Source organism: Scyliorhinus canicula, chromosome 10 (genome assembly GCF_902713615.1).
Source record: "Scyliorhinus canicula chromosome 10, sScyCan1.1, whole genome shotgun sequence".
Taxonomy (NCBI): Eukaryota; Metazoa; Chordata; class Chondrichthyes; order Carcharhiniformes; family Scyliorhinidae; genus Scyliorhinus; species Scyliorhinus canicula.
Window position 1 is genome coordinate 178,974,286 of NC_052155.1, and position 26,732 is coordinate 179,001,017.

Genomic DNA, 26,732 nt, shown 5'->3' on the forward strand with positions numbered 1-26,732 from the left:
AGGCAGCGAACCTTCTTCTTCGACTCCCCTTCCAATGTCTTCAGTGCCAGGGTATTCCTGAGCTGGGCCTGGCGACACTTGTTAGTGTAAGTACAAGGCTTTCAGCAAGTGGTCCAACTTGAGCAAGCAGCTGATCAGGGCAAAATGGCTGCGGATGCTGGAATCTGAAACAAAACAGAAAATGCTGCAGAATCTCAGCAGGCCTGACAGCATCTGTGGAGAGAGAGCTGAGCAAACGTTTCTAGTTGGGGCGACTCTTTGTCAAAGCTAAAGAGGCCTGGAAATAGGGTCAGATTTATACTGTTGTGGACGGGGAGTGGCATGGAGCGGTGGGGCTGGATAGGGGGCCAGCGACAGGTGGAGATTGACAAAGATGTCGTAGACAGAACGACAAAAGGAATGCAAATGGGGGTGATTAAGGCTAAGAAGGGTGCCGAGAGTGGCACATAAAGAGATTAGAATGTGTGACTGGCAGAACGGAGGTGAGCAGTGTGTCAAGGGGCCACTTGGAACAGATCAATGGAAGAAATGAAAATCAATTGATAGAAATAAAAATGGGGTGAAGGTGGAAGGGAGAGTTCAGAGTCTGAAGTTGTTGAACTCAATGCTAAGTCCAGAAAGGCAGTAACGTGCCTAATCGGATTTGAGGTGCTGTTCCTCAAGTTTGCTCCTTCACCCATTGTTCAACCTCATTTTGCACATGAGGTGCTTCACAGCAGTAATAGATTGGCTAATCTGGCACAAGTGGCAATCGGAGGCCAGGATTTACCAGCCACCCCACGGCGTGTTTTTCAGCGGTGGGGTCGGTCCGCCAGTGGTATCGCGCCGGTCCCGCCATTGACTCCGCGCCACCGGGAACCCCGTGCGCCGGCGTGGGACCTGAATCTCCCGCCGGCGTGAGCAGCCGGTAAATCCCGGCCATAAAGTTCAAAAGCAAATGTAGAAAGGGGCAATGAATTGTGTTGCCATTTGCTCGTAGAAATTGTTTCTCATGCAGAGCTCAGAATTCATTTCTGTGCGTGCTTTTAACGTTCGGGAGTCGGATGGCAGGAATTTAGATTTCTGTCTTGTAAATTATTTTGACAGAAGTCTTGGTAAGTGATGGACTTGGAGGGGAGGTAGGAGGTAAGTGCCTTTATCTGGTGGATCAAATTTTATTTCTTGAAAGTGCTGGGTTATCCGATGCGCTCCGGCATTTGATTCCTGTTTGATTTTGGCTCCCTGATAGTGGATTAAAGTGGCAGTCCCTTTAGCACAGCAGAGGAGGGTGTCCTGGCTCCGGGGACCAATGGGGACCGAGAGCGGCCGATCACCCAAGAGGGTGGAGTGCTCTCTCAGGCAGAATATATCGGGGAGCCATGTAGTAAAGATGTAAAGGCTGGAAGGGGCAGCTCCGTGCTGCTCCAGGGCAGTCAGTCCAGCGGCCTCAGTACTATTGTCCTTTGTTATCCATAAATTCATTTTGTTCCACAAAGCGCCTCTGCCTTATCACTTCAAGACCACCACACGCCTCTTGCTTCTGGGCTGCGAAATTAAAACCTTTCTGGTCAATCAACCATAAGTGGCAAGTGTCTTCATATAGAGAGGAAAATACCTTTAAGTAATACCAGGGCCCCAGGTTCGATTCCCCGCTCAGTCACTGTCTGTGCAGAGTCTGCACGTCCTCCCCGTGTCTGCGTGGGTTTCCTCCGGGTGCTCCGGTTTCCTCCCACAGTCCAAAGACGTGCAGATTAGGTGGACTGGCCATGCTAAATTGACGTTAGTGACCAAAAAAGTTAGGAGGGGTTATTGGGTTAGGGGGATAGGGTGGAAGTGAGGGGTTAAGTGGGTTGGTGCAGACTCATTGGGCCAAATGGCCTCCTTCTGCACTGTATGTTCTATGTTCCAACTCTAGAAACCCCCAACTAGGGGCTTTTCGCAGTAACTTCATTGAAGCTTACTTGTGACAATAAGCTATTATTATTGCATAGACTCTAAGGCAGTATCTAATGTGTTGGGTATGCTGGGTCTGCGAGGATTGCGTTTACCAGAGCAGTGAGAGAGACAGGCTAGGGTCTGACTACATCTGCCAGCGCCTCTTAGAAAGGGCCACGCTTGACCTCGCGATGACCAAGAAACTAGCGCTCTCACTTACGGTTGCCTCACGCAACGTACAGGCTTATGCCCCCGACCGCACAGCTCACTCCCAATGTGCATCGTGGACCCCGCCAGCGGCCACCCCATCGTGGACCCCATCAGCAACCACCCCCAGCCAACCACACGCCTGCACTGCACGGCAGCCAACCAACCCTGGGGGACCCAAATGCTACTTCTGTGGACAGACAAAACACCCCCAGCAGCGCTGCCCGGCGCAGAGCGCGCTCTGCAAGGCCTGTGGCAAGAAGGGACATTTCACTGCAGTGTGCCTGGCCTGCTCAATCGCCACTATTGTCCCGGCACCCTCCACGTGCAGCCAGTGGGCGCTGCCATTTTCCCCTCCTCAGACCACGTGTGGCCCGTGGGCATTGCCATCTTGCTCTACTCAAAACACATGCGGCCCGTGGGTGCCGCCATCTTGCTTGCCTCAGAACCAAAGGGTGCCGCCATCTTGCCTGCCCCAGGACACGTGCGGACCGAGAGCGCCGCCATCTTGCCTGCCTCAGGACCCCTGCCCATCGGGCACCTCATCAGGCCGCTCATCGCCTGCAACCGTCGACGACCAGCCGCGTCTCGCCTCGGTCACGATCGACCAGTCTCGACTGCACAACCTTGCGACCGCTTCGACAAAGGTGAAGGTTGACGGGCAAGAGATATCCTGCCTTGTGGACTCTGGGAGCACTGAGAGCTTCATCCACCTCGATACGGTAAGGCGTACACCCCGCTAACCAAAGAATCTCCCTGGCCTCCGGATCCCACTCCGTGGCAATCCAGGGGTACTGCATCGCCAACCTCACCGTCCAGGGCGTAGAGTTCAGCGGCTTCCGGCTCTATGTCCTTCACAACCTCTGCACTGCCTTGCTACTCGGCCTGGACTTCCAGTACAACCTCCAGAGCCTAACCCTGAAATTTACCACCCCTTACTGTTTGCGGCCTCGTGACCCTTAAGGTTGACCCGCCTTCCCTTTTTGCAAATCTATCCCTGGGTTGCAAACTCGTCGCCACCAGGAGCAGACGGTACAGCGCCCAGGACAGGACCTTCATCAGGTCAGAGGTCCAGCGGCTGCTGCAGGAAAGTATTTTCGAGGACAGCAATAGCCCCTGGAGAGCCCAATTGGTAGTGGTGAAAACCAGGGAGAAAAACAGGATGGTCGTTGACTACAGTCAGACTATCAACCGGTACACGCAACTCGATGCGTACCCCCTCCCACGCATATCTGATATGGTCAAACAGATTGCACAGTACCGGGTCTTCTCGACAGTGGACCTGAAATCTGCCTACCACCAACTCCCCATCCGTAAGGCCGACCGCCCATACACTGCGTTTGAAGCAAACGGCCGCCTTAACCATTTCCTTGGGGTTCCCTTCAGCGTCACCAACGGGGTCTCAGTCTTCCAACAGGAGATGGACCGAATGGTTGACCGACCGGTACGGACTGCGGGCCACCTTCCCGTACCTGGACAACATCACCATCTGCAGCCACGACCAGCAGGACCACGACGCTAACATTTCCAAATTCCTCCACACCGCCACTCTCCTCAACCTAACTTACAACAAGGAGAAGTGAACCGATTAGCCATCCTCGACCATTTGGTTCTGAACGGAGTTCTAGGGCCTGACCCCGATCGCATGCGCCCCCTCATGGAACTCCCCCTCCCCCACTGCCCCAAAGTCCTCAAACAATGCCTGGGGTTCTTTTCGTATTACGCCAGTGGGTCCCAAACTATGCGGACAAGGCCCGCCCACTCATTCAATCCACCGCTTTCCCACTGACGGCCGAGGCTCACCAGGCCTTCGACCGTATCAAGGCCGATATTGCCAAGGCCGCGATGCACGCGGTCAACAAGACGCTCCCCTTCCAATTCGAGAGCGATGCATCAGACATCGCTCTGGCCGCCACCCTCAACCAGGCAGACAGGCCCATGGCATTCTTTCCCCGCACCCTCTATGCCTCCGAAATTCAGCATTCCTTCGTCGAAAAGATGGCCCAATCGATCGTTGAAGCTGTGCGACATTGGAGGCATTACCTGGCCGGCAGTGGTCGGTTGCCTTCATGTTTAACAACACACAGCGGGGTAAGATTAAGAATGATAAAATCTTGAGGTGGAGGATGGAGCTCTCCACCTACAATTACGAGATTTTGTATTGCCCCGGTAAGCTCAACACGCCCCCCCGATGTCCTATCCCAAGGTACATGTGCCAGCGCACATGTGGACCGAATCCGGACCCTGCACGACAATCTCGGTCACCCAGCAGTCACCCATTTTTACCACTTCATTAAGGCCCGCAATCTGCCCTACTCCATCGAGGAAGTCAGCGCTATCACCAGAGACTGCCAGGTCTGCTCAGAGTGTAAACCGCACTTCTCCTGGCCAGACCGTGCGTGCCTGGTGAAGGCCTCCTGCCCCTCTGAACGCCTCAGCGTGGACTTCAAAGGGCCCCTCCCCTCCACCGGCTGAAACATGTACTTTCGCAGTGTGGCCGACGAATATTCCCGATTACCCTTTGCCATCCCATGCCCCGATATGACGTCTGCCACCGTCATCAAAGCCCTCAACACCATCTTCGCTCTGTTCGGTTTCTCCTCCTACATCCACAGCGACCGGGGATCCTCATTTATGAGCGATGAGCTGCGCCAGTACCTGCTCAACAGGGGCATTGCCTCGAGCAGGATGACCAGCTACAACCCCGGGGAAACGGGCAGATGGAGCGGGAGAATGGTTACGGTCTGGAAGGCCGTCCAGCTGGCCCTACGGTCCAGAAATCTCCCAGCCTCCTGCTGGCAGGAGGTCCACTCCCGCGCACTTCACTCCATTCAGTCGCTCCTCTGCACCATGACTAACAAAACCCTCCATGAACGTCCCTTTGCCTTCCCCAGGAAGTCCACCTCCGGGGTTTCGCTCTCAACGTTGCTGGCAACTCCAGGACCTGCTCGCCTCCAGAATCACGTGCGACTCCACAAGGCGGACCCGTTGGTTGAGAGGGTACAGCTACTCCACGCTAACCCGCAGTACGCCTATGTAGGGTAGCCCAATAGCCGCCAAGACACAGTCTCCCTCAGGGACCTGGCACCAGCTGGGTCCCCACACACCACCCCCCCCTGCCCCGGCGCCACACTCCCTTCCCCCGGCACACCCCACCGCAGCCCCCGCTCCAGGACAATCCATCCACCTCTTGCTCCCACCCGGCTGAAGAGGATTATGTCACACTCCCGGAGTCACCGACGACCAAGCCGACGCCTGAGTCGCCACTAGCACTGCGCCGCTCTCGACGACAGATCAAGGCACCGGATTGTCTAAATTTGTAACCGTCTCTGTAATTTTTAAAAGCAATCTGTATGTATATAGTTCCCACCACCCCCGCTGGACTCATTTTGAACAGGGGGTGAATGTGGTAGTCACCACTGTTGTATTATATTGTACATAAATGGGTTTTACAGTAAGGCCCCTGTACTACAGGTACGGGGGTAGATCCCTGCCTGCTGGCTCCGCCCAGTAGGCGGAGTATAAATATGTGTGCTCCCCGTACAGCAGCCATTTTGCCAGCTGCTGTAGGAGGCCACACATCTCTGTGTAATAAAGCCTCGATTACATTCTACTCTCGATAGTGCATCACTTCTACTGAAACACTAGCTATACAACCTATATAATTTGCTGTTACAAACTCTATAAGGCAGACTCTGATGTGTACAAATTACTTAAGATTGATAACCTTGAACAAAAATATTCAAAATGAAATCCAAAAATAACAATTTAAATCTGAAATCATCATCAAGTTTCTCTCCGGCACTCATCCTAGTTTGTACACTGTTAAGCCAAGAACGTAAGCATTCTACCTCACATAATCAGAATTTAAAGGGAAGATGTGCTCTTTTTTGACAATGTCCCTTTAACATCTTCACTCCTGCATTAAGCTAATCTAATTAACATGATTTTTTCTCAACGCTGATCCTTGAGTCAGTCAAGAACAGGCACCTTAATCCCCTAGCTTTGAGATTCCCCAACAGATAAAAGAGGAACCTATTAAACGTAATAGTACGTGGCAAAAGAATAACTCGGTCAAAATAACGAACGAATGTCTGGGGAGAAGAAATGGCTCTTGTAAAAGGCAGCCTATTTTTGAAATGACACTCACGCGACAGAGAAACGGTATTGATCCGGGTCCACCTCGTATGAGGGCACCTGTGGATATCTGTCCTTCTCAACAGGGTTTGGACATTTATCTTTGGTGTTGAGTTTAAGCAGATTATGACGAATAGCCTGTAAACAAAACAAATTGAGGAATATCAACCTGCCAGAAAACCGTTGAAAAATTACTAACATTTCGAGCAAAGAGCAATCGTGGGCACATTAAAGGGGAAATTGTGACGTCCTTGACCAGGTATTTTAGTACAATTAATTACTTTTTTAAAAAATAAATTTTTTAGGGTACCCAATTATTTTTTTCTCAATTAAGGGGCAATTTAGCGTGGCCAATCCACCTACCCTGCACATCTTTGGGTTGTGAGGGTGAAACCCACACAGACACGGGGAGAATGTGCAAACTCCACAAGGACAGTGACCCAGAGCTACAATTAATTGCTTGGAAAAAAATAACCCCCATTTTTTTTACCTTACATCTGTGATGTTTTTTCTTATGAAGGGTTCATGGGGCCTCACAAACTGCATGCGTATACTTCTCAGTGTTGTTTTAAGAAAGCATTTAAATTCCAGGGGATTACTGTCCATAAGTTGCCTTGCTTGTTGATTGAAATTTTTAGCAGAATGGATGCATGAATTAACTAGTCACCTTCAATCTTCGACTGATGTCATGAGAGATCAGCACTGAACGAAGGAAGGCCCTTTCCCCCTCTCGCCACCCTTCAGATCGCGGGCCAGGCCACTACGGAGCCCCCCCCCCCTCCCCCCCCCGATGTCGAACCCTCCCCCTCCCCCCACAGTCCGCCTCCGGACCCTTCAACGCCAAGGTCCCGCCGGCTCAGAGGATGTTAGAACGGAGCCGGAGGACTCGGCTTTTTGTTGACAGTCGCTCGGCCCATTCGGGCCTGAGAATCGGTGCGCCGGCGTGAGCCGGAGAGTCGGCGCATACCCCAACCGGTGGCACGCCAACCACGCCAGCGCCAATGGCGCCGATTCTCCGCACTGCGAAGAATTACGTCCCGGCCTCAGGGTGGCTTGACGCGATTTGCGCCGGGGGGGGGGGGGGGGGGTCGGAGAATTCTGCCCTTTGTCTACAGGCAGAGCGAGGTACACAACGCCCCTTTAAAAAACAATCACAGCGGAAAAAACCTCCTGGTGTTAACAGTTTATCGGATGTAACTTCCATTACGAGGATGGATTGAAGAATCTGGGGTTGTCCTCATTGGAGAAGAGTTGATGGAGAGGAGATTTGATGGAGGCGTTCAAAATCATGAAGGGTGGGTGGGGAATCTGGGCAGAGTAGATGGGGGTGAACCGTTCCCGCTGATGGGAGGATCAAGAACCAGAAGGCACAGAGTTAAGATGATTTCCAAACAAATCGGAGGTGACATGAGGAAAAATGCTTTCACACAGCGAGTGGTTCGGATCCGGAATGCGCTGCCTGCGGGTGTGACGTAGGTAAATTTAATCCAGGTTTTCAAAAAGGAATTGGATCATTACCTGAAAAGTAGGATTTGCAGGACCATGGGGAAAATGGCAGGGGCGTGGGACCAGGTGGAGTTGCTCGTGCGAGGAACCAGCACACAACAGATGGACTGGATTGCGTCCTCGGTGCTGTACCCTTCCACGGTTTTATGATAAATTTTGCCTCAAAAAAGAATACTAAAATTGCCTCTTCGTGTGGCAAAATAATTTCAAGCATTCAACTGAGCACTTGGAGCTAAATTCGAAAGAAACATATGCCTTTTAATAATAATGATAATCTTCATTATTGACACAAGTAGGCTTACATTAACACTGCAATGAAGTTACTGGGAAAAGCCGCTAGTCGCCACATTCCGGCGCCTGTTCAGATGCACTGAGGGAGAATTCAGAATGTCCAATTCACCTAACAGCACGTCTTTCGGGACTTTGGGAGGAAACCGGAGCACCCGGAGGAAACCCACGCAGACACAGGGAGAACGTGCTGACTCCGCACAGACAGTGACCCAAGCCGGGAATTGAACCTGGAACGCTGGCGCTGTGAAGCAACAGTGCTAACCAATTGACTGTGCCATCACATCTGAGCTGAGCTGGTACACAATAAATGTTAAGGATGCATATTCTAAAGTCAGATCACAGGGACCCAGCTCTGGATGAAAATTTGAACTTCATGACCAAGCATCAGGAGGTTTGGCATTAAAAATTCAACTGGTACATGTTATTGTTTTGTCGTGGAGTAGGCCAATTTGGTTCACTCTAAGGCCTGTCTTTCAAACTTCATTTTGACGATCCCGCTCGGTGGGGGGGGGGAAATAAACTTTGAGTGCCTTTTTCTGGCCGTCAGAATGTTTAGTCAAAGCAATGAGTTTCAACAAGTGAAATCCGTTTAAAACTCAGTCACTGCTGCCTGTAGGATTGAAAAGAAGCGACAATCACTGCTTGGAGGGATTGACCAGAGTTCCAGGGTTTTTAAGAAAATAGTTGATTACTTAGAGTGAACATGGTGACTATCAAGCTTGTAACTATCAAGTTATGAACTGTCAAGTGAATCAGTTGCTGCTTCTTTCGGGGGAAGTTACAGTACAGGTTTGTTATTATCGCATCACAACTTTCCGTAGGAGCATATGTTGAAAAGGCAGTTTTCATTAGGTGGTGGATGTAAGAATTCATAATGGAAAAACCAACAAAGTGCGTGTCGATCGAATGTTTTTAACATGTTAGATACTGACAGATGGACTGAAGGATATAAAGTAAAGCGTAGGACAGATTAATTGATTGCCCTACCCTGCCCAAATTATTGTATCATCATGTCAATTATTTTGCTCTTCAGTGATCGTCATGTCCCAAAGATTTCCCTGCCCTGTGGTATAACCCAAGAGACTGTACTGAAAACTAGCTGAAATATTAACCTGCGCCTTTCCCTCAGGGAATGACGGCTGACACCTTGCATGCTTCAGATTTTCAGCATTTGTACCTTTCTTTTTCCTATTTGGCCCTGGAGAGAATTATTGCTCGATTACCAGGCACAGGAAGTATCTGCTCTGCCCAGCACTCGCTCAGCATTCCCAGTCCCTGGGTCTTCGCCATCCCTCACAACTTGGTCTCGGGCCACCCAGATAACCGTGAGTGTCCCTGTGCCTGATCGTCCTGACACACACCTCTCGCGACTGCCCAGCCAGAGACCACGGATCAATTCAGCATCAAACAGAAGTGAGAGACATGAATTCAAGGTTTGACCGATGCTGTTCATGGGAAAGGTCAGTAAACGTAGAGGGGGAGATGGAGCAGAAGAAGGAAGAAATACACGGGGAAGGCCTGGAAAATGGCTGAGAGACAATGGGAATTTCAAAGTCAGGGTGTATAGATGAAAAGATGGATCATGTTGAAATACCAAGTGAATGATAGACACAGTGAGTGGGTAATGGGGAAGCCAAAGATGAACAAAATGGGTTAATACCTGTACTTAAACAAGAACCCGAGGAGCATTATCTGAGCAAGTTAAATACTCATCTGCTCATATCGCCAGCAGTCATTCCTAGACGAGGAAGTTTGAATGAATGTTCCGATTAATTTGCACATTTCCCGAGCTGCGAACTCCAACAGATTTTGGTGTTCTGAACTCCGATTTCACCACCATCGAAGCAGCAGTACTACCAACAACTCTCTCCTGGCCTCCAGGACTCAACCAGTTACAAGCTGCACGTTTCGTTTCACAAAAAGGATTAATTTTGCAAGGCTGCGCTCGTAGTGCGGAGTTTTATAGGGTGTAAGTTTGCATTCGAGAATCAGGAAGGGAAGGCAGTATTCCTTCAGTCAGCATTCCCAAATCGAACTGCTGATCGATTTGAAGTCAACCGGACTTCCAATATTGACCCTGACAAGGACAAACCAAATCGGGGTTGCCTGGGATTGGTGGGTTGGGTGCATGTCAGTGTCGCGACCAGAAATAGGACTACTTCCTAATTTAGAGTCTATTGTGGGATGCATTAAAAGGTAATTCTTGTATTTATGAATGTTCAGCCAAAGTGAAATTTGAATCGAAATAAAAAGAATGAAATACATTAGATTAAGCAGTAAAGCCTCAATTTTAACTCAGGTGGGATCAGTGTTGGGGAGGGAAGGGACGGGAGGGTGCAGTGGAATTGAAAGTAACATTCGCGACAGGCAATGACCAGCTTCTAACAAGAAACAGCCTAACCATTTCCCTTTGATGCTGAATGGCATTACCATCGCTGAATCAACCTACTATCAACATCCTGGGGGTTACCATTGACCAGGCACTGATCTGGACTGACCATGTAAATACTGTGGCTACGAGAACAGGTCAAAGGCTGGGAATTCTGCAAGGGGTCATTCACTTCCTGACTCCCCAAAGACTGCCCAAGGGCAGCATGGTAGCACAGTGGTTAGCATTGTTGCTTCACAGCTCCAGAGTCCCAGGTTCAATTCCGGCTGGGTCACTGTCTGTGCAGAGTCTGCACGTTCTCCCCGTGTCTGCGCGTGTTTCCTCCGGGTGCTCCGGTTTCTTCCCACAGTCCAAAGTGTGCAGGTTAGGTGGATTGGCCATGATAAATTGCCCTTAGTGTCCAAAAAATGTTAAGTGCGGGTTGCTGGGTTGCGGGGATAGGGTGGATACGTGGGCTTCAGTAGGGTGCTCTTTGTAGGGGCCGGTGCAGACTCGATGGGCCGAGTGGCCTCCTTCTGCACTGTAAATTCTATGATTCTATGAAGAATGGAGACGTGGATTCATTTGAAAGGCTGGCAGGTTATGACTGACTTTGATTGATTTCAGTGGAGTTTTCTTAAGACCGAGAAGGCGTGTTCTGAAAAATAAGGGGTTGGCTGGCATTGTCAATTTCAGGGAATGTCATTGGTTTTGATTTGTCAGAAACATCATATTTACCCTGGAAGGCTCTGGGTCACTGTCCGTGTGGAGTTTGCACATTCTCCCTGTGTCTGCGTGGGTTTCGCCCCCACAACCCAAAAATGTGCAGAGTAGGTGGATTGGCCATGCTAAATTGCCCCTTAATTGGAAAAAATAATTGGGTAATCTAAATTTAAAAAAAAAAAAATATTTACCCTGGAAGATAGTAAATGCCTTTAGGTGTAAGACGTAGTTGGACAATGTAGCTAACGGTTTCAAACATGTGCAGTGACACCGCATCGAGTATCCAAGAGAACATGCTCACCCTGAGGAACATTCCACTCTCGCTGTTCGCTGCTACCAGCCCATCAAATCTTTCCTCGTGGCCGGTGTTAGTTCCACAGGAATCCTGAGCTGCAAAAAAGGAGCAAAAGACACCATTAAAGGCACGTGACATATTGCTCTGCCAATGCCACATTTTTCAAAACAACACAGTCAAATTGTCCGGGAGACGCCATCTTGAATGGATTTAAGGAGAAGAATGGAAGGACATTTCCTTATTTTCTGATGTGACGAGATTGCCCACCAAACAGGCAAGATAAAGTAAGCATTCTCTACTCACTGAGTGCAGCAGCACCGTGAATGCAGTTGGGAAGATTTCCTCTGTCGGTTATTCCAGCGGAATCGTTGAGACAAATTCTTCACGAAAACATTGATGACTGGAAATAGCAACCAGAGGAAATCTGCCCCTATTGTTGGGCAACATGCATAGCAGGTGCAAAATCCGCTGGGTGAAAGCCAAGATTCGGAATGATTACGTGGGGAGCACTGTATCAATGAAATGCGATCGCATTTTCATTGACTTTTATTTCTGAGAGGATTGCAAATGAAACAAATTGGACCGTGGCACAGACTTCTTCGGTGCTTTTTCGCAGTGTTTGCACACATGAAATATTTGTGTCTTGAAAACAAAGGAGGAAAGGTATTCCCCAGAGATGGAATGTGGTGTGTTAATCAACACAAAAAAGGGGGAAGTGAAGAAATCTCACCATGTCTTACTTCAGACTGTACTAAATGCAATGATTGACCAGTTGGTCAATGAACAATGAAGGGTTTATTAACAAATGATCTATATGCAGAGCACAATAACCGATGGCTTAATTCTCGGCATGAGGATCACAACTAGCGACGAAGCCCACGCTCTGCACTGGGATCCCTGCATTCATTCCCCAATGGCCGACCAGGTCACATGACTTTCCAACGCACGGCCCCATGGGGAGTGGGGTTTTACATCTCTCCCCATTTTAGTCCTTTATTAATGTTATGTGATAACATAAACAACTTGCAAAGCATGAGCAATAATGAACAATTTATTGACATCGTTTTTCAGCGCATGATCTACCCAAATGGGACAGAGTTCCATATGCCATGTGAGAGCACCTTTATGAAATGGGTGTTTATCAAATAGCTGCAGTGGATGTACCGTTATGAAATGGGTGTTTATCAAATAGCTGCAGTGGATGTACCTTTACGAAATGGGTGTTTATCAAATAGCTGCAGTGATGTCAGTGTGTGGGTGGAGCTGGGCTGTCTGTCTGCTTATACTTTCATTTTTGAGCTGGCAGCTACAGTGTGTGTTTAGTTTTGTTTTGAGAGTTGGAGCTGCATCCAGCCAAACAAGGTGTAATTTTGATCTCTCTCTGAATGAAAAGAACGCGTTCAGATCACTTACTAATTTAAAAATGATACCTGCTCTCAGCAGAGAATTGATATCTGCTGTCTTTGTTAAAGAGTCTATTTGTCTTATGGATGTTGCTAGGAAAGATTATGGGTTACTTATAGAGTACTGTATTCTTTGGGGGGAGTATTTGAGTTGATAGATGCGAGGATGTTTACTGTGTTTATAAAATGTTAACTGGATTCATAGAATAAACATTGTTTTGTTTTAAAAGTACTTTAGATCTCTGGGGTTCTCTAAACCCTGGCCCGTAATACATAGCACACAATTAGCCATGTGTTTCTCAGTCCACAGAGAACTGAGAAACACTCATTTAACTAATGCCCATCTGGGTAGATTGGGGGCCTCAGGCGGGAACACGTGGCTGAGGCCGCACTTAGCCAGGGTGCCATGAAGGCATTGCCAGGGTGTGCCAGTGGCACCCCCAGTTCCTGGGTGCCACCCTGCCAATGGGCAGGCAACTGGGGGATTCTGATCCCCTGGGAGAGCCCCATGAGCGCCATTCTGTCTGGTCCCCGTTTGTGGAAACCAGCACTGAACAGCGCTTGCATGAGGTCTACAAGGCCAGGGAGTTACATCCAGGAACGCATATTAGCGTGAGACTAGCTGTCTCACTGTAATATGCAGATTTGCCAGAAAGTGATCCCGCCCACAATGGGTGGGACTCACATCGTAACGTCTCGCAAGATCGTGTTTGGTTTCGCGAGGAATGGCGCTCCGAGTACATCCCGGAAGTGGGATCTCTCGGCATCTACCAGCCGCGCCACACTGCTTTTCCGGTGCAGCGTGACTAGTAGATCTCATCCTCAGTCTGTCAAGGGGCTTTCTCTTTCTCTGGGATTGTTGTAGTTCAGCTGGTTGAGGTTCTGCCATAGAGATTGCTTCTACAGGACTTGTTTCACTGGAACTCTCCTTGGTAGCAGTACATCGCTTTCCAATGTTTCCTCAATTGCATGCAGAGCAACACTTTGGCCCGCCTCTGGCTGATCAGTAACTTCACTCCTTGGACAAAGAACAACACAACTTGCTGGAACCATTGGATTAGGGAGTAGCCCAGGGACATGGGAGGGCTCCCAACTTCTCTGAAAATGATCTATGTGTTTCTTCAAAAGCCTGTCCTGCATTTTCACATCATTGGACAGTCTTAGTCACCACAACTCCTGGAACCCAACTTGGTCCGCATCCAAAACTCTTACAAAACTGGATCGTCTATCTCAAATGCTCTCTCCACATCTGCTGAATCATGGTTCCTTTCCTGACAACTCTACCTTGTCTCCACCCCCCCCCCCCCCCCCCCACCAGCCAAATTTGAAATTACCAGGCTCAACCTGGTTCTCAAGTGATGACCCATCAGCAACTCAGTTGGAGCTATGCCAGGTGTATGTGGGGTGGTTCTGTAGGCTAACAGGAACCGTGTTCTCTGTGACACAGGTGGTTTCTTCAGACCAGCCTTGAACGTCTGAACTGCGTCTTTGGTCAAACCACTGGATGAGCTTCTGGAACTCCTCACTTGTAAACGCCGTTCCGTTGTTCAAGATAAGTATTTCTGGAATGCAATGGTTGGCGAAACATTGGCACAGTTTCTCAGTTGTGGCATATGAAGTTGTTGACTTCAATTTCAAATACCTCCATCCATTTTGAATGGGAGTCCACTGGTAAACGGAACATAACGGCAATGAATGAGCCAACATAATCTACATGAACCCTGACCCATGGTCAACCTGGCCATTCCCGGGAGCTGTGGCTGGCAATTTATGGTATAACTGGCATTGGTGACATTGTTTCGGAATCCCTTCTTACCCACATCGATGCCGGGTCACCAAATGTAGCTTCTCGCTTGGATTTTCATCTTGGGCACGCCCGACTTGGACATGCCAAAATCATCACTCTCATTCCCCAAACGATGACACCATCCTCACAACAAAGCTAATCTTCTCTAAGCTGATAAGGCTTAATTTCCTCCAAGGTTTTCTGTTTCCGCCATCCATACAGCATCATTTATTTAACCTTTGACAAGTCTCTATTCGTCCAGGACATAACTTGCTGTGCTATCCCCATGGAGTCCAGAAAGTTTAAGGCCATTATTCCAATTTCTTCCAGGACTAGAGGGGGGTTGCGTGCTTTCTGGTAACAGGAGGTGACTTAAAGCGTCTGCATTGGCTAATTGTACTCCTGGCCAATGGAGAAGTTATATTCAATGCTGATGAGTACCACGCCCAACATTGTAAATAATAGCCAGGCCTTCTTTCCCTATTTGAGGTATCCCCTTACCACGACGATTAGGGTTCTTGATATGAACCCAAAGGGGTCCCTCGGTCATGTCCATTGTATGGGATAACACTGCTCCTACCCCATATGATGATGCATCACATTTAAGTACTATCTTCTTAGAGGGCTCAAAATGTAACAATATGCATGAAGACTTCCCGTACCAGCTTCTGTGTACCCGAACAGGCGCTGGAATATCGCGACTGGGGGATTTTCACAGTAACTTCATTGCAGTGTTAATGTAAGCCGACTCATGACAATAAAGATTTTATTTTCAAGTTCCTGTTTAACTTGGTTAAAAACCTCTTCCTGTGCCAGCACCATCTCTGGCGCTTCTTTAATGGCACAAGTAATGGTGCTAGTAATGTCGATAGATTTGGGAGGAATTGCCCACAATAGTTGACCATCCCCAGGCAAGATCTGGGTTCTGAGGTGTTCTGAGAGCCCTGTGCCTCCAAAGAATTGGGTATTCTAAATTTTTAAAAAAGGTCCGGCGGTGGGACTCAAATTCGAGGCTTCAGGCTCCGAGGCAGGGATGCCCACCCACTGCATCACAAGACCGCCCGCATTGAAGTCTAGGTGACCAGAAACTGAATTCTACAAGGAGCCATGTAATCTCCACAGTGCAGAAGGGGATCATTCGGCCCATCGAGTCGGCATGTTTGTACATTTTCACATTCCTTGAATACATTTCTATTTTTCACAAGCATTTAAAAAGAAACACACAGTCAGTCCAGTTTCTTTCCAAGACTACCCAAACCCTGTTCTCCCCTTTGCCCAAGATTCAATAATATTACCCAAAGCTGCAGCGATGGCTGCCTGAATTCATTTCAACTCCTACTCTCCAAATATCTTGTAATAATTTGCTAAATAAAACGCAATAACAATAATTTCTCGACTGCAACAACAGCGAGGAGCTACTCAAATTGAAGTTCAATATAATTTGCACCAAGATCTGAATAAAACATATAAAGAAAATCAGTCAAACACTCGCAATTAGGGGAAATGAAAAATCTAAAAAGAAATTAAATTTAGTTGTAATACAACTTCTATTCTTCCCTTTCTGGAAAATTACTACCAAAGTGTTTTTTCTGTAATTTAAATGTTAAGCCACCAGATGTGTGTCTCATGCTTGAAGAGTTGAAGCTTTGCATTATTTAGCATATTAAGACCCACAGAATGTAAAAAAGAATTCTTCATTGCCTCGAGGTTCTAATTAAGTAAACCTTTGCTTGATGCATGCGAAAATTGCAATACAAGAAATTTCTTTTGCAGCCAGTCACAGCAATATAATAAATATGGAAAATTTTAAACCGATGTAATTTTTCTTTTGCTTCGGGATTCAAATATATCTACTGTAATCAGCTACTCTGAATAAAGGCGAACAATCAGCAAGACACCTAAAGCACTTAGGTTAACATCCAGATACTTTGTGTAATGGTAAATGAATATCACATTTCACACGCAGTATTCACAAACCATAAGTTTAAACTTAGTTGTCTGTGGCACTTTTTCTGCTCGCCAAAGAACTCCAACTTTGCACGATCGCGTAACTCTGCTGCGTGCTTTCTTCTGTGACCCAGAGCCTTAAATTAGCAAGCAGCCAGTTCGGGGAAAAAAAAGAGAGAGGGCGGCACGGTGGCACGGTGGTTAGCTCTGCTGCCTCACGGCGCCGAGGGCCCGGGTTCGATCCCGGCCCCGGGTCACTGTCCGTGTGTGGTCTGCACACTCGCCCCATGTCTGCGTGGGTCTCACGCCCACAACCCAAAGAGGTGCAGGGTAGGTGGATTGGCCACGCCAAATTGCGCCTGGGTACTTTAAATTTATTTTTAAAAAGCGAAGGAAAACCAGAACAAACAGGGTCTGACAACAAAAGTCACAGGAAGCTGGAAATTGAAAATAAAAGATGAAAAATGCCAGAAAATGCTTTTAACAGGTCCGGGAGCATGGGCAGATTGGGGAAGGTAGCGTTGACATATCAGCTTTTGACCCTTTTTCAGAGGCTGATGGAATCTAATCCTCACCCTGGGTGCAGGCGTGAACAGGCTGGGGCTCGCTCATTTAGAAAAGAGAAGGCTGCCAGGTGACTGGATAGAGATCTTTAAAATTACAAATGGGCTGAACAAGGTAGATGGTGAGAGAAAACCAGGGATTTGTGCTTGGCAGGTGTTGTGGACTAAAGTACCAGAGGCGCTTACTGATCAACGTCAACAGAGTTTAATGATTTGCAGAAGTGTCCCCAACTGCCCCACTCTCCCGATGATGCCACCACATTCTCCCCACCCTTCCCAGATGCTCCCCACCCTCCCCTCTCCCAATGCATCCCCCCTTACCCCAAATCCCCCGTGCCGTCTCAGTGATCCTCGGCGTGCTTAGCCTTCCTTGCACTCCCGCTACGTCCAGATGTGTCCCCAGGATGCACATCTGAGGTGGAGGCAGCCAGCTGCTTACCACGTCCCGTGGTCTTCGATGCCCCTGGCGGGTGTCCTCTAGGGACTATGGGGCGAGAGGGACCTGGTGCACTTGCCGGTGGCACAGGCCCCGCTCTGCCGCAATGTGCAAGGTGCTGACTGCGAGGCGCACCATTGTCAGGGGGGTGGAACTCTGGGGAGCTGGTGGCTGCCATTGCCACTCAGTAGGATGGCTTCAGGGTGACATAGCGCCCCCTCCTCCTGGTCGGTGCTCATTGGGCCCTGGGGTTCATCTCGGGATGGAGGGGCAGCTAGATCAAGCCCCTGCTGCTCCTCCATCATCTGGCTCTGGCAGCCCTGGCGGCCCTCCAATATCTGCAGCCTGGTGTCGACGCCCTTGGTGGTGCCCCTCACTAACTGGGACATGCTCTGGAGCACCCAGCAATGCCCACCTGAGACTGGAACATGTCCCCCAGCGACGCGACATGCTCTGCAGCACCTCAACTATGCCCACCTAGGACTGACACATGCTCTGCCTCATCAAGGTCCACCTAGCACTGGGTGATGTCCCTCAGTGACTGGGACATGCTGTCGAGGTGCTCAGCCATGGCTGTCACCGACTGAGCCATGCCTTGCACACCTCCACGCATGGTGCCGACATCGTGCACCAGGCTCTCCAATACGGTCGCCACCCGAGCAGTGTTGGCCTCGGTGCCATGCATTGCCGGCACCATCTCCTGCACCCGTAGCCTCGGGGGCTCTTCCAAATGGCTATAGACCTGTTGCAGTGTTGCTGATACCCCCTCCTCTGAATCTCACGACCGCACCCTATAATCTACATCAGCTCCGGGTAAACCTCTTCCACAGGCTCAGCATCTGACTGGGACCCAGCTGGGTCCTGGGATCCAGCAGCCCTCCGACTGCTGTCTCACCTGGGCGTTCCTGCCTCCACCTGATGTGCATCAGCAACTGTGTGGTGCCGACCAGAATATACCCCAGAAACCCGATTACTACTGTCACCCCCAAAGTGTGTGACTCTGCGCTGGTGGAGATTGGGGATTACAGCTGTGCCGTGATAATGGTGGCATCAACAGAGCTCGCCTCCGAAATGTTGTAGAAGCATAGAGAAGATAGGAGCAGGAGGAGACCATTCAGCCCTTCCAGCCTGCTCCACCATTCTTCACGATTGTGGCTGATTGTGTCCACTCAATTCTGCTTTCTCCCCATAACCATTGATCCCATTCACCTCAAGTGCCATAGCTAGCCGCCTCTTGAATGTATTCAATGTCTTAGCTTCAACTACTTCCTGTTGTAACGAATTCCACAGGCTCACCACTCTTTGGGTGAAGAAATGTCAGACTGTGACCCCTGGTTCTGGACCAACCCACCATGGAGAACATCGTCCCTGCATCCACCCTGTCTAGTCCTGTTAGAATTTTATAGGTTTCTTTGAGATTCCCCCCTCATCTGTCTCAACTCCAGCGTGAATAATCCCAACCTAGTCAATCTCTCCTCATACGTCAGTTCCGCCATCCCTGGAATCAGTCTGGTAAACCTTCGCTGCACTCGAGAGAGAGAGAGAGAGCAAGAACATCCTTCCTCAGAAAAGGAGACCAAAAAAGTCCAGGTGTGGCCTAACCAAGGCCCTGAATAATTGCAGCAACACATTCCTGCTTCTGAACTCGAAACCTCTCGCAATGAAGGCCAACATACCATTAGCCTTCTTTACCGCCTGCTGCACCTGCGCGCTTACCTTCAGCGAATGGTGCACAAGGACACCCAGGTCCCGCTGCACACTCCCCCTCTCCCAATTTACAACCATTCAGGTAGTAATCCACCTTCTTGTGTTTGTTTCCAAAGTGAATAACCTCACACTTATCCAAATTATACTGCATCTGCCATTGGTTTGCCCACTCGCCCAACCTGTCCAGATCATGCTGTAGGATCCCTGCATCCTTGTCACAGTTCACCCTCCCACCTAACTTGGTATCCTCTGCAAACCGGGATGGGCCGGCGGTGTCAGCTGCAGGTCCTGCAGGAGAATGGACATGTGATAGGTGGGAGAGATGGGTCAGTCTGCATGGTACTAACAACTCACCTTTGGCAGGTCATCTGGGCGGGGGCCGGGGGATCCTCACCTCTGGGCTGTACACCGACCTTTACGGTGGTCACTGCTCTGTTCTTGGTTACCTCTGCAGCCTCCAGGGACCGTTCCTCGTAGGGGGTGAGTCCTCATAGCGCTCTGATGTCTGGCACCCTGCCGCTTGTCTGGATGCTCTCTCGTCCGCTAGCCGCACGCTTGGTTCCTCGCTGGGGTGAGGGGGGAGGGGGGGGCGAGGCTTGGGAGTTGTGGGAGGGGGCTTGGGGAAATGGGCCATATGGGGAGGGGAGGTGGGGGGGGGGGAGGAATGGGGCAGCGTGGGCGGCACTGCTGGACATGGCTTGTAGGAGAAACTAGAACCAGAGGACACCATCTCAGACTTTAAAACTGAGATGAGGAGGAATTTCTTCAGCCAGAGTGTGGAACTCTTTGCCGCAGAAGGCTGTGGGGGCCAAATCACAGAGTGTCTTTAAGACAGAGATAGATAGGTTCTTGATTAATAAGGGGATCAGGGGTTATGGGGAGAAGGCAGGAGAATGGGGATGAGAAAATATCAGGCATGATTTAATGGCGGTGCAGATTCGATGGGCCGAGTGGCCTGATTCTGCTCCTATGTCTTATGGTCTTATGGCTGGGCCAGAGAGCATGGAACGGTGCTGGGCGGGGGCAGTGCCAGGCTTATTCTCTTGCAGGGGTCAGGGAGGGGGGGGGATCCAGTGCAAACTCACCCGAGTGGCCAGATGGAGGTCGTTGACCTCCTTGTGTTCACTGGCTGCCGGCTCTTCTTGTCCCACCACCGAGCTGACTGCCGCTGCCACTTCCTCCCACTGGCTGCCCTGTGGCTGACCCTCCCAGACCTTCGGTGGAAGAGGGCATACTGTCTGGTCTCGACTGCTTCGCGTAGTCTGCCAGCATGGCTGTGAGCTGAGTACGGCTGACGGCGCAGGAGCGGTTTAAGTGCTGCTTCGCCCTTGTTACTGGGGGGGGGGGGGGGGGGGGGCTGGCGTGCGCTGCCCCGGCGAATCAGGGGCGAGAAGCCCATGGGGCCTCGTGAATTGGACCAATTAACATTTTAGCGCATTGACGGGCCAAGCGTTGGGAAGCTCGCGGCAATTCCCGCTCGCTACCACCCTGAGAAACGTTGTGGTTAAATCGCGCCCAGTATGTCAATGAGATGTTAACACAGCTACTACAGTCTTGGCTCCCGTTTAATTATTCAGCGTTTACAAGCTGATTTCATTAATAAGGTTTGTTTAAATTCACACTGTCTGGATCACTCTTAGGACATCTTCGCAGTGTGCTGGGAATGTCATCACACAATCAGCATGCTGCAAATAACAAGGATCTGCTTCTCATTTGATTGAAGAGGTAACAGAGAGCACTTGTGTGGGTAGCTGCTGAACTTGCATTGTCCAAAACGGAAACTATAATTTCTGTTTTAAAGTGAGAGAGATCATTGTTGACTTACCAACCACTCATTCACAAAAATATAATTTTTTTAAATTTACAACTCTTAGTCATTTATCTGAACATTTATTCAGTAGAAACCTGCCCGCCAACTGCAAACGAGCAGTCTTCTGATGCTTGACCATATTCATAGAATTATCAATGTGATGAATACAGGGGCAAAGCTTTCAAAAATAGATTCTTGCCAGAAAATACTTTCCAAATTTATTTATTGTTCCTATGAAGACCAAATGATCCTATTGGGCACATTATTATTCAGAGGGTCCCCATGATATTGAAGCTCAGTGCAGTGGAGGTGTAACATACCAAGCTGTGGGATGGTACAGTGCAGATTCAAACCTGTGACTTACCCATTCCATGACCTGCTGATCTCACCAGGTGTGCTGTATCTTCCAAGGGGAGGTGGTATGCAGAAGTCACAGAATAAGGACAGAATTGACGCATTAGCACACATTTCTATCCGGCACGGCAGAGCAATCGCGAGGAATCAACCTTGGAATAAATCAACCATCTGTCCTCGAAGCAGGGATAAGGACCAAATCTGGAAGTGTAAAAAAGTTGGGGGGGGGGGAAAGGAAGGCTTGATGGGGGAAAAAAATAGGCTGTATTTTTGGTGACGCTTTAGGGTTCTAGAATAAAATGACGTCTAGTCACGACTGATTTTCTCTGTAGCCAGCTGAATAAAAGTGGCAAGCACACAGAGGCTAGGATTTTATTTTGTATCCTGGACTCTCTCGGCATGTTGAAGTCTTCACATTAGAAAGCAATTATTGTAAGCTGCTCTTAGTGCATTTCTAAAAATAAAACTCCATTCTCCTTCCAAATATATGGGAAAGACAGACTTCTGTTGCGACGTGCTGAAAATGTTGAGACAGAATCACATTCCAGATTGCAAGAATGACTGTCTATATTGTTACGGCAACCTTGCTTAAACGATACCATTTTGATATTTTGATGCAAGGACTAATGGCATTAACGCAAGATTTCTGACAAGATTTACGATTCCTATTGACTCGATCAAACCCTTGAATGGTCGATTGTTATGGCAGGGAGGAAATAATTGTAAGAAGTATTAAGCCACAATCCCCTTGAATCCCATTAGTGTGAAATAGTGAAGTATTTGAGAACATTACCGCGTTGTAAAGATCAATGTGTCGAGGCAAAAAATTAAATCCTGTTAGCTGAATAAGTTATTTGCCACAAAATTGGATTCACACGTCAGGAATAGACAATTGCCAGGAATTCACAGTGATGATGAGTGGGAATTTTCTGTCACACAGTTTCTTGCCTAATTTTAACTGAAGACTTTCTAAAATTTAAAACATGCTTGCCCTTCTAATAATCAATTTCCTCTAGTTCTACGCAGAGCTGAAATATTAAACTGCGCAATGTGTTGTGCAGAAGGAAAATCCTAATTTCAGCGATAAACAACTGGCCAAACAAAGTGCTCGCATAGCAGGGTTGAAGTTATTCTTTGAACTTGGTTAGCTCAAGCATGTGCAGACAAAAAAAACGGCTTTGGACTCTTTATTACTTAAAGTGGTTTTAAGTATGCTTGTTTTCGTCCTATTGATAAAACATCAAGTTGACAGACTGCATACAAGAACTATCCTATCAGCACATTCATGGATACAATTCATTTGGCAATACCTTTAAGGTTCAAATTTGCTTTCTCTTCCCCATTCCTATGAAAATCATTCCTTGTTGCTGGTTCCTAATAGAATAAGAAGATGAAGAAAGAGTGCTAATTTAATCACATTTCATGTTCTGCCCTTTGGAGTCCAAAGGAATGTGGTGATGCATAGAACAACAAAATAAAATCAGATGTCCAACCTCATGGAAGCACTTTAAGATCTTTTCCTCTTTTTTTCTCGCTCTTTCTTTGTGTTTGCTTTCCTCCCCGCCCTCCACAACATGAAAACCTTTCTCTGCTTCCTTTACACCAGTGGGAATACTTCCCTTGTGGGTGATAGGATCTCTTTGGGAGGTCAAAGGTTGTCCTGGGGAGGAAGTGACAAGCTGCGAAATGTAAAAGGACAATTTTTTCCACATGTTCCTGCGCTCTGAAAGCAGTACGGGGTTGTCAGCCAACATCATTTTAAAATGGACCAGGTTACAACATAACATGCCTGTCAAATTCAATTTATAATTAGAGAAGCTGTATTTGGTTATACTGTTTTACTGTTCCAGTAGGTTGTATCCACATGCCACATATATCAGTGAAATGCGCTCAATAGTTAGCCTTGAAAACTTTCAAAGTTGTTTAAACATGAAAATAAATTTTCATTTTGAACAAGGATCAAATTTAACTGCAGGATATCAATCAATCCCATTGCTTCCTTTGGGACACAGGTAAATGAAAAAATAATCTTATTCAGTACCTTGTCGCATACATTTGCATCTTATAGTGGAAGATGTGGAAAAAAAACTCTTGGTGAAAGATTGCTGCTGGTGCATTGAACAGTCACTCAGAAGAAGGCAACGCTGCTTGCAACGCATCACACAAACAATATGAAGGCAGCGCTTTCCAAACCTTTTCCAACTGCAATTCCATTTCAAAGGCTTTACATTGCCATTTGAGTAAGAGCAAGTGGGACATAGATCTGTGAATGGAGGAAGTGAGGGGGGGAGATAGAGCTGTCAGAGCAGAGAACGGGTGGAAGTTGTGAGGGAAGAAAATTGATGAGAGGAGAGGGGGGTTGACCTATGGAGAGCAGGGGGTTAGAGCTGTGAGAGTGTGGCTGGGTAGGGCCGTGAAGGAGAGGGGGAAAGAGCTACCCCTCTTTCCCCCTCTCCTTCATGGCCCTACTCAGCCACACTCTCACAGATCTAACCCCCTGTTAGGGGCTGGTTTAGCACACTGGGATAAATCGCTGGTTTTTAAAGCAGACCAAGGCAGGCCAGCAGCACGGTTCAATTCCCGTACCAGCCTCCCCGAACAGGCGCCGGAATGTGGCGACTAGGGGCTTTTAACAGTAACTTCATTGAAGCCTTCTCGTGACAATAAGTGATTTTCCTTTCTTTCTTTCTGTTGTGAGAGTGGGGATAGAGGTGTGAGCGGAGAGGGAGGAGTGGTTAAGGTTGTTTGAGCGGAGGTGCGGAGGGGCGGGGGCGGGGGGTCAGAGAACAGGTGACAATGTTATTTCACCGACTGTTTTGCAGGCTTTGTTTTGGGGGGGCAACTCTCATGCTTTGGGTAATCCCACCGAAGCGAGGCAAGAAAATAAATCATGTCCGCACCCACGTCAAGTGCCTTCAGAGAATGTTCCAGAACTGTCCCTTCTGAATCTCTGCTCCATGTTGCTGCCACGGAGGAGCATGAACTCATGACCCCAATTGCTTGTCCTGCGGCCCCACTGGGGGTGGCAACCCGTAGTTTGGAAACCCGTGTGTTAAAACATGGAAATTCTCCAGAGGGATAGCGCAATTGCATCTCAGGTGAAACACATCTTGACCCAGATTTCTGTCCCCGGATCAGCTTCGTCAAGTCAGGAGATTTCCATACGACCTTAATTCAACATATTGGGGTGTGTTGCCATTTGGGGCAGAATGTGGGGCAGGTGTGGGGCGGGATTCTCCCATTCGGCGACAGAGTGTCCACGCCATCGGAAACGGCGTCGCGGTTCGTGCTCCTCCAGCCTCCCATCCTGGTGCGAACTGTGTGCCGCGGGATCCGCGCATGTGCGGTGGCCTCACTCAACGTTCCGGTCCCGATGCAACATGGCACGTGAGTTCAGGGGCCGGCACGGAAGAAAATAGGCCCAGGGAGCAAGAGGCCGGCCTGCCAATTGGTGGGCCCTGATCACGGGCCAGGCCCCATCGGAGGCCTCCCCTGGGGTCGGAACCCCCATCCACCCCCCCCTCCCCCCCTTACTGGCCGCCCCGGACCCTGCGTGGAAGTTGCCGCTGGCTCCGGCCAGGTTTGGACGGCGCCGGCAGGACTCTGCCTTTTTAGAGTGGCCGCTCGGCCCATCCAGGCCGGAGAATCGGTGGCCTGGCCGCATACAGCGGCCCGCGACTGCCGCCGCTCCAAACGCGCCGGCGCCAATGGCGCCAATTCTTCGCTCCGCGGAGAATCGCGTGCCGACGTCGGTGCGGCGTGGCCCGGTTGAGGGGATTCTCCGGCCCGGCCCCAGGCTGGGAGAATCCCGCCCGTATTCGTGTCCTTCCAAGTTTCCACTCAAACGCAGCCACCTATCAGCTCAATCATCTCCCAACTGTGGTTAATTAGACAAGAGGGGGCAGATGGCCAGTTTTGTGCGTGTGGCCCGTTTCTAAAGCAATGTTTTTAAAACTAGCACAAGACATTGCCAAACTGCGGCGGACGCAAACTGTGCTTAAAATCCAACAAGGTTTGTGTTGCTTAAGCCAAGGTTGGTGGAATTACTCTGAAAAACCCCGTGCAATTGAACAGAAACTCCAGGCCATTAACCGCAACCGACATCTTTGATAACATAGAGATAAAAATCTCCAGCATTTCTTTATTGCTGTCCACAGTTTAGGATGGCACACGGTCAAGGGCTGCTACAATAAGGTGGAGGGAAACACGGACCAATGAGTTGGGTGGATCATCTCAATTTATTTTTCGGCAGATGTAAAAGTTTTCCACTGTGCTCAATAATAACGTAAAGCCATCCTTCACAGATTGCACGTAACACAACAGAGGAAATCTCCTCCCATGGCTTTGTGTGGCTTAGAGTTTACTTTAAATCAAATGGTCCACCTCAGTATCACAGAATCACAGACTTGTTAAGGTGCACAAGGAGGCCATTTGGCCCATCGTGTCTGCACCTGTTCTCCAAACAAGCATCGTGACTTAGTACCATTTCCCTGCCTTTCCCCTGTAACCCTGCACACTGTTTCTATTCAAATGATTATCTAATGCCCTCCTGAAGGCTCAATTGAACCCGCCTCCTTCCAGGCAGTACATTCCAGACCCCAACCATGCGGTGTGTGAAAAAGTATTTTTTTTTGCAAATCACTTTAAATTTGCCTCCGCTCGTTCTCGATCCTTTTATTAGGGGGAACAGTTTCACCCCGTCTACTCTGTCGAGCCCCCTCATGATATTGAACATCTCTATCAAATCTCCTCCGGGCCTTCTCCTCTCTGAGAAAAACAGTTCCAATCTCTCCAAACTACCCTCATGGCTGAAATTTCTCATCCCTGGAACCAGTCTCGTAAACCTCTTCTGCGCTCTCTCCAATGCATTCACGCCCTTTCTGGCGCCCAGAACTTAACATTTGCATTAGCAACTTGGTAAAAAACAAAATGTATTAATTTAAAGTGCCTAATTCTTTTTTTTCCCAATCAAGGTGCAATTTAGCGTGGCTAACCCACCTACTCTGCACATCTTTGGGTTGTGGGGGCGAGACCCACGCAGACACCGGGAGAATGTGCAAACTCCACACGGACAGTGGTCCAGGGTCCTTGGCGCTGTGAGGCAGCAATGCTAGCCACTACGCCACCATGCCACCACGCCCTGTCAACTTGGTAAATAGAACCATCAAAGTATATGGCTGGTATTTTCCGAACTTTCCATATAGGTACATGCATATGGCAATAATAGATGTAAACTGTTCACATCAACTCAATATATGATAATGCTAAAGGGTTTCAGCTTTAAA

General features: G+C 48.9%; 1 protein-coding gene across 8 annotated transcripts in view; it reads right to left on the reverse strand.

Moving 5' to 3' along the window:
* Nucleotides 1-26,732, reverse strand: part of ofcc1 (orofacial cleft 1 candidate 1) — a 220,670-nt gene that overhangs the window by 149,520 nt on the left and 44,418 nt on the right. For 5 of the 8 annotated variants that reach the window (XM_038810228.1, XM_038810229.1, XM_038810227.1 and 2 more), the window contains exons 5-8: nt 22,941-23,107; nt 22,758-22,821; nt 11,448-11,536; nt 6,272-6,396 (exon numbers count right to left, since the gene is read on the reverse strand). In XM_038810228.1, coding sequence (XP_038666156.1) covers nt 6,272-6,396; nt 11,448-11,536; nt 22,758-22,821; nt 22,941-23,107 — 445 coding nt within the window. Of the gene's footprint in view, nt 1-6,271; nt 6,397-11,447; nt 11,537-22,757; nt 22,822-22,940; nt 23,127-26,732 lie in introns of all 8 variants that reach the window. The other 3 variants (XM_038810225.1, XM_038810230.1, XM_038810231.1) reach the window with 3 other exon arrangements.